We start from the raw sequence: 8,786 nt of genomic DNA on the forward strand, positions 1-8,786 counted from the left end.
CACTTTCAAATATTCACCCAACTGAACATCTTCTTTTTCCTATAGGGTAATACATTTCAAATTACTGTAATGAGAATTTGAATTATGTTGTTATGGGTGGAGGAGATAGTGTGACATTGCTGTTTGTATAGAGAAGTAAAAGTGAGCAAAAAGTTTCAAAAATAGTTATAAGCATATTATAAGCTATGCCTAACTCCCAAGGTATCTAGCTCCCAAGGTATCAAGGTATCTAGCTAGAATGTTATTTCTGGTTAATTATGTCAATATCTTGAAAACATTTTGTCCTGCCTGTGATAAGCAGTGTTTTATTTTGTTCCATCTGTATTCTTCCATTATCATTTTTGGATCCCTGTTATTTGTTCAGAGTTTGCCAACCAAACTGGTCTTTCATTGCAGCTGAAATTACCCACCAAGCTGTTTCATACATAATTTCTCCAGGGTTAGAATTCTAATTTGCTGACTCTTCACATAGTACACAATGGGATTCATTAGAGGGGGGACCAGAAGGAAGATATCAGCAATGATGATTCTAATAACTATAGAGGCATTTTTGGCATATCGATGGAGAGCAGCCAAGGCAATAATGGATATAAAGAAGATGAAGACAGCACAGATGTGGGATGTGCAAGTGTTGAGTACCTTTAGGCGACTCTTGTGTGAGGTAAAGTCCAGAACAGTTTTCAGAATCAGCATGTAGGACACAGAAATGCACATGAAGACTAACATACCTGTAAGAGTCACAAAAAGTCCATAGATTATATTGACCCTGTTGTCAGAACAGGCCAGTTTCATGACGTCATGGTGGAGGCAGTAAGAGTGAGACAAAGGCTTTTCTTGCAAAATTTCAACCTCTTTAGAATAAAGGGGAAAGGGAGGACAAATAACACACTTATTCCAGTCACTGAAAGACCAATCTTAATGACTCTGGCACCAGTAAGGATAGAGGTGTACCTCAAAGAGTTATAGATGGCTATAAAGTGATCAATAGACATGAGGAGAAGTACTAATGACTCCATAGATGAGAATCCATGAATGAAAAACTCTTGAGCAAAACAGGCATTGGAGGGAATCCCCGTGGCATTGAATAAGAAGATTTTCAGCATGGTTGGAAGGGAGGAGATCGAGAGTCCCAGGTCAGAAAATGCCAGCATGGGTAGGAAATAATACATAGGTTCATGGAGAATGCTCTCTGTTTTGATGAGAAAGAGAATGGTGCAGTTCCCCAAGATGGCAAGGAGGTACATGAGGCAAATAGGGATGGAGAGCCAGATGTGAGCTTCCTCCATCCCTGGCATCCCTATCAGGAAGAAGGTAGAGATTTCTGCTTCAGAAATGTTGAAGCCTGACATAGCAATCATGTGAGTGAATCAGGATGTGGGAATCAACAGAATTTTATGCAGTGGCATAAACAAGTTAGCTCAAAGAATATGATTTTTCTAACTCATTCTTTGGCTTGCTGGTTATTACACTTTTTTGTATCTTCAAAACCAGCTAATATCACTATTTTTTAATAAAAACAATGAACAATTATTTTGTTTTAAGAGTTTTATTTGGTGTTGAAAAGAGAAGTGAATCCTCATTTTTAAATAAATTACACACTGTTGCAGGAGATAGACAATAAAGAAATATTATCCTTATTCAAGTCTATAACAATGACAATTAGAAGGTATTATACAGATGTGAATGAGAAAACAGGTATGAAAATATATATACAAAAGGAGGGAATTCCTGAATTTTTTGCAGTATATAATTCTTAGGACTAAAACAAAATATCAAGACATAATCTTAAGATCCATAGAGTTGGCTGGAATATATGAAAATATACTAATTTTCATATGTAATCCTCAAAAACCAAATATATATATTCTGTATGCATTTCCTGACCTCAGCATACAGAAAGCAAGCAGCAAATTTCTCAACCTTTATTTGTCTTAGGATAATGATGGCCAATAAACTGAAATTCTGTGAGTTAGCATAGAGTAGGATCAAATTAAAGTCACCACTTACTACAATTGAAATTGCAGTTATTAAAGAACTTTAATCTTTAAGAAATTGCATTTCTTTAAAAATAAATGGTGCTCAGACAACTGGACTATAAGCCAAAAAGGAAATGGGCTCATACCTTACATGATATACAATATTACCTCAAAATAATTCAGAGATAATATTTTAAAAATTTTAAAGAGGTTAGAAAACATATTTGTAGAAATAATACCAAAAAATAAACAATAAGGAGTACAAACAGGAAAGCTCAACTGTCAAATCTAAAAAAAAACAAACAAAAAGCAATAAAAATCTTTGTGCTACAAATGGTAACATTGAGAAAGAAATCAAAAGAGAACCTACAATATGAGAGAAAATATTTCAAAACTACTTATCTAGAGTTGTATCCAAAACATTTAAAGAACACATTCAACTTAAAATGAACATAAAAATAACCTTAGCTCATTAATTATTAAGAGAAGTCAATTCAAACAACACAAAAATATTATTTCACACTCATTGAATTGAGTCTATTAAAAATAAACAAACAATAACAAATATTAGCAAAGCTGTGAAGAAATTTGAATCTATATTGCGAAGTTTTTCTAAAATGGTGGAGCCACTTTGGAAAACAATTTAGTAGTTGGTCAAAATTTTAAACATAGAGTTTCCATATGCAAAGTAGATATAGAAACGTGTTCTCAAATAACTTATACCCAATGGTTCATGTGAGCATTATTGATAATAGCTAAAAGTAGAAACAACCCAAATGTCCATCTAATGATGAAAGGATTATAAAAAACAAGCTGTGGTATATACATAGGATGAAATATTGTTTGGAAAGAAAATTGAGTGAAATAAAGACACATGCTACAACAATGATAGCTTACAAGTGTAATAAACAAAGGGAGAAAAAAGGAAAAAGGAAATATTTAAAGTAAGATAGGTACATTTTATATAACCATGGGATGACTGATGTTTTGTGTTGGTATAAAAGCAATTTTATGGAGGTTAACTTGTTCACACTATAGAAACAGTCCATTAGAATTCCTTGTGGGTGGAATCCAATCCTACACATAAATGTATATGTATCTACCATATGTGTTTTGCTTTTCTATCAGTTCTTGATTACCAGACAATTGACATTCTCCCATATAGTGGCAACCAGGTCATTTTTCAGTATGCTGCCTTGTGCTCTTCTTTTGACTCTTCTTGTTCTCACATATGTTACAAGAGGCTTAAGATTCTTTTTGGATAGAATCAGTGTACAGCTTCTCTATTGTTGACCCCCTTTCTAAATGTCCTTATTCTTCCCCAGTACTTGTTATTTTCCTTGTTGTCCTTGAACATATATTTTTGGTCTGCATCTTTCTTTTCCCTGTATCTTTTTTCTTATCAATAGTCTCACCTTCATAAAATGTAGTATATGCATGAGTTATGCTATTCCTAAGGCTATTTCTCCTAAGAACTTGAATTGTGATCTCTGGATTGAACTCTACCTCTAAGGATTAAATCCTTTGTTCCATTTGGCTTCCCTTTCCAGGTTGTCTGTATGCAGTTTGGTAATAAGCATATGTACTGAAAAAATGAAGTTTTAAACTAGAAGGACAGTAAATAATTGAAAAACTCCTAGAGAATACATGTGGAATTCCTGGATGCAATTTTTTAAAGATAGAAATAAAAACTTTACAAGCAATTGAAAAAATGGCTCTTTCCTGCAAGTTTAAAAGGCAGTCACCACTAATACCAAAGAAAGCTGCATGTGTACAGAGGTATTACTAAATGCCCCCATGAGGTGCCAAATTTGTCTTCCCCAAATGCTACTTTTATCATTCTGTCTTTTTTTAGTAAAACTCAAAAGAATACCCTGTATTTAAACACTGTATTAACATGCAACCCTGTACTCCACCCTGTCAGACTGTACAAACTTCCAGGCTTTAAAAAGTCCTTACTCCCCCATTAATTCTTCTCTTTCCACTAGGCAGGTCTATTGGCATCTATCAAGCTTCTTGCTTCTATCTAATGATTCAGAAGATAATCTGAAATTAAGGTTAAAGTATCCAATGTGAAGAAGTAGCTTGTGTTCTTTTTAAGGAAACATGTTTTAAAATATCATTTAAATCACTTTCCTTTAATATTTGGAAATTAGGACAGAATTTGTTACTTCCAATTGTACAAAACTTGGGAAATAATTGTTCTTTCCATTGACAGTGATGCCATATTTTGTTTGGTTATTTGTCTTTTTACCTTGACTACTTGGTGAAAACAAATTAATTCTCAAATTCTTGGTCAAGGATTAACATGCTCAGTGCATAGTGCCTTCCCATTGATATTGCTGCTTTGCTTCTTCACTCCAGCCTCATAATAGCCCATATAAGCTCTATTGTTTTAACATAGTGATGATACATGGATTAATAAAAAGTCTTAAACTAATCTAGGAAGCCTCTAACTTTAAAGTAAATAAAATTCTTACAAAAACCACCTGATAAGTTATCTTAAAAGCTATGAACTAATGAATAACTTTTTATTAGAATCGTGAGGTTGGTTTCTCTTTTTTTTTTGTCAAAAAAGGAATACTTTAAAGCAAGATTTTAACTTAAGAAGTAGACTATTGAGTTCGGACGGATTATACTGAAAAAACTCCTAGTGGTTGCCATTGTTTTCTTTTTCTTTTTTTTTTTTTTTTTGATTTTGAGAAGGAAAAATGGTTTATTGATGGCCGGCCGGACTTGGGAGCTTTCAGTTTGAATTCTGAGCCCTGAACAAGATTTTCAAACGTCTTTTATACAGAGAGGAAAGGCCAAATGGTTCCTTTGTTTCAGTTCTTAATAGGCTTCAATTAGCATATATCTTCCACATTTTAGGTAAGCTTTTAGCATGGACTCCAGACATTCTAGATAAGCCTTTAGCTGTATTTGGTTTTTGCATTTCCCCTAAATACTTAAAGTTTATAGCCTTTGCATTGTTAAACATTTCCTGGGACTGGAGCCACTGCCAGTCCCTAAGGGCAGGACTGCAGCCTCTTACTGGTCCACACCCACAAGTCAAACAACTTAGTTATCTCTGAAGAGACAAAGAGCCTTCCACCCATAGTCCACATCATTCCCCCCCTTCCCCTTTTGCCAAAGTTTACTTGTTAAGCTTTGGCATAATTATTGTTGGAGCTATGAGGTGGATGGCTGTTTGTTGTCTTGATTGATTTTTTTTTTTTTTAATTGACTTTGTAATAATATTACATCAAAAATATATATGTGAGGTCCCATTCAACCCCACTCCCCCACCCCCCCCTCTCCCCCCCAAAACACTTGTTCCCATCATCATGACACATCCATTGGATTTGGTAAGTACATCTTTGGGAACCTCTGCACCTCATAGTCAATGGTCCACATCATGGCCCATACTCTCCTCCATTCCATCCAGTGGGCCCTGTGAGGATTTACAATGTCTGGTGATTGCCTCTGAAGCACCATCCAGGGCAGCTCCATGTCCCAAAGACACCTCCACCTCTCATCTCTTCCTGCCTTTCCCCATACCCATCGTCCACCATGTCTTAACAAAGCCTTATGGAAGATCAGTGGTTTTATGTATCGGAACCCAGAAACAATTTATGCTATACGTGAATAGTAAAATCTCAGCTATGTGGCAAATCAATTCACCAAAGATCTATATCCAGGTGAAGGATGTTGGATATTTTTCAGTGTTTGGCCACTGATAGTGAACTCACATCTTGGCAAGGCCATGAATGCCACTCCTGCATTTTCAGGCAATATTGAGCCTTTTAGAGGATGGACTATAGCATCCATCCAAATTTTGAGGTGATCAAAATGAAACAGAAAAAATATAAGTGACTGCTTGAGTTGATAGAAAAGCAAGTGGAAACTGAGAACATCAGGAAACTTACCAGCCAGTGAGTAGGTTATTAAACCCACATATCAGAATATAGAAGAAATGGAGGCGACGTGCAGTCACCAGAGTTTGGCTGATGTGCAAGTGCACCAATTTATTCTGACACCAGTGTCTGATCCTGCCTCTTCAAGGTTTTCCCTATGGCCCAGGACCCTCTGGAGATTCCAGCTGAGCAAGCTGTTCTCAGAGGGAAAGGAAAAGCCCTGCAGGTGAGCCTGCAAAGGACCGGGAGCCAAGTTGAGTCAAACAGCCCTCAACGAATGTTAAGAATTAATCATTTATGGCAACTATCCCTTAAACCTCTTCTCCTTCTGAGTTGTCTCGTCCACGTACCAAGGGATAATATTAGAGCAGTTGCACAGTGTGTTATGGTTTTCATGTGTCTGCTTCCTCCAATAGATATAAATTCCTTAATTGTATAGATCTTTCTTAAACCAGGAAATACTTCAAAAGTAACATTATGTGCTATGACAGTGATTTTCAACTGTAAATGCATATCAGGCATCAGTAAGGAGTTATAAAAAATTAAGATACCAGGCTCTATTTATGACACAGAGAAATTATTTACTTGATATTCTTGACATTTTCTTCATATAAAATATATATATATATACTATTTAGTGATTATGACATATAACTTCTCATGATTATATTACATACCAAAATTATTTAGTTTGTGGATTTTTTATCCATTTTTTTTATTCAGATGTAACATTCATGTTTGTTGAAAATAGGGTATATCATTAACTTTACTAATACCTGTTCTAAAGTTTTTTTTTCAGAAAAGTTGTGGGTTTACATTAAGATCATGCTTAAAATAAGGGATCCCATACAATATACAACACTTTATTAACCAGTTGCTTTAGTGTAATATTTTTAACAATTAATGAAACAACATTTTAATATTTTTATTACTAATATAATCCTTTGTTTTCCCCAGGTTTCAATGTTTGCATAGTGCAAGTCCGTGATTTTTAAAATTTTATTTTATACACTGTATACAATGTAACCTTTCCCCTTTTAACCACCCACAGATATATTTTACAGTGCTTTTAATTACATTCACAATGTTGTTCTGCCATCACCAACATCCATTACCAAAACATTTTCATTATTCCAAATAGGAACTTGGTGCATTTTTAAGCCTTAAATCCCTATAATCTATCCATATCCCATCCCTTGTTAACATACATTATAGATTATGTCTTTTGAGTTGGCTTATTCTAATTATTTCATATCAGTGTAATCACACAATATTTGTCCTTTTATGTCTGGCTTATTTAACTCAATACAACGTCTTCAAGTTTCTTCTATGTGTTTGCTTGTATCAGAACTTTCCCTTATTATGGCAAAATAATATTCTGTTGTTTGTATATACATCAGAGAGAATGAAAAAAGCCTCTTCATTTAAAATATATCTTAACATTTTTATGGTTGGTGGAGATCCACACATTAACTATTCGGTTTCTGCCCTGAGAAGTTCTGCCACATTCTCTAATGTGACAAGAATCCCCCAAGTACAGGGGCGGTGAATAGTGAAGAAATGATCTTAATGACTGTACTTATGAACCCTTTCTTTTGAAATTGAAACTTAGCCTAGTACTATAGGAAGCCTCTTCCTGAGAGCCTCCTTGTTGCTCAAATGTGGCCTCTTTCTAAGCCAAACTCAGCATATGATTACACTACCTTCCCTGCCCCCCAGCATGAGACATGACACCTGGGAATGAGCGTTTCTGGCTCTGAGAGATTACTACCAAGAACCACCTTAGCAATGCAACTGGAATAAGACCTTGACTGAAAGGTCAAGGCAATAACAAAGGGGGCAATAGTAAAGATAAATGAGTTTATATGGCCAGGAGACTTCAAAGTGAATTGAGAGGTCATTACAGAGGTCATGCTTATGAACATCTCAGCAGTATCTCATTGACTGCCACAGTCAATATTGCCTCAAATAGTGGGACTCCTGAGCACTCTGGAAACATCAAGACACTATAGGCAGGGATGACAGTTCAGGATTTTGGCTCCCTGACAGTGGTCCTTTGGAGTTTATGCTACCTAGTATGACACAGTTGGAGTCAGTTAGAGTTTCCCTACACATGACTCTTCTGCCCCTTCTATTTGAACTTTCAGTTAGTTCTAGAGTTTATAGGTAGGTGTCTATCCAAGAAACTCAAATTTTGGACTTTCCATGTGCCAGTTGGGCCCTGAATCTCAACAGAGTTGCAATACCTACTCTCCAGTTCACTGGGCTCACCCAAGACAAATAACAAGGAGATGATGATGAAGAATGACCATTCTGCAAGCAGAATAGTCCTATTTACCCGCCCAATGGGATCTAAGCCACCTCTCAGTTAGAGGCAAAGTGAGCGTCAACATCCCAGAATCCTCAGGATTGGGGAATGAACAGTGAACTAGAGTAGACTTGCTCTTATTTTACTATAGACTTATAGCTATTACTATCAATGGAAGAACTTTTATCACTGATGTAGAAGCAATGGCCACTGGAACTTCTGAAGGGAAGGAGAGGGGAAAAAATAAGTGCCAAATGGGGGCATTCTTGGGACTTGGGAATTGTCCTGAATAACATTGCAATGACAGATACAACCATTATATATCTTGTCATAACTAACAAAATTGTGTGGGGTGGGAAAGGGTTTAAAACATAATGTAATCTATAACCCATATTTAATGGCAGTGCTCCAATATGTGTTCACCAATTGTAACAAATGTACCATAATAATGAAGGATGTTGTTAATGGGGGAGAGTGTTGGAGGGGTATGGTGTGGAACATATGGAATTTCCCTACATTTTTATGTGTAATTTATGTAATCTAAGTATCTTTAAAAGATTAAAAAATTCAAAAGATACAAAAAATAAAATGAACTACATCTCTTTA

General features: G+C 35.6%; 1 protein-coding gene across 1 annotated transcript; it reads right to left on the reverse strand.

Moving 5' to 3' along the window:
• Nucleotides 1-402: 402 nt before the first annotated feature.
• On the reverse strand, nucleotides 403-1,349 carry LOC101442427 (olfactory receptor 51A4-like). Its single transcript, XM_012530335.1, is given in 2 exon segments — nucleotides 403-827; nucleotides 830-1,349. Coding segments are annotated over 2 exon segments (945 nt in total).
• Nucleotides 1,350-8,786: the final 7,437 nt, after the last annotated feature.

This window comes from Dasypus novemcinctus, chromosome 10 (genome assembly GCF_030445035.2).
Source record: "Dasypus novemcinctus isolate mDasNov1 chromosome 10, mDasNov1.1.hap2, whole genome shotgun sequence".
Taxonomy (NCBI): Eukaryota; Metazoa; Chordata; class Mammalia; order Cingulata; family Dasypodidae; genus Dasypus; species Dasypus novemcinctus.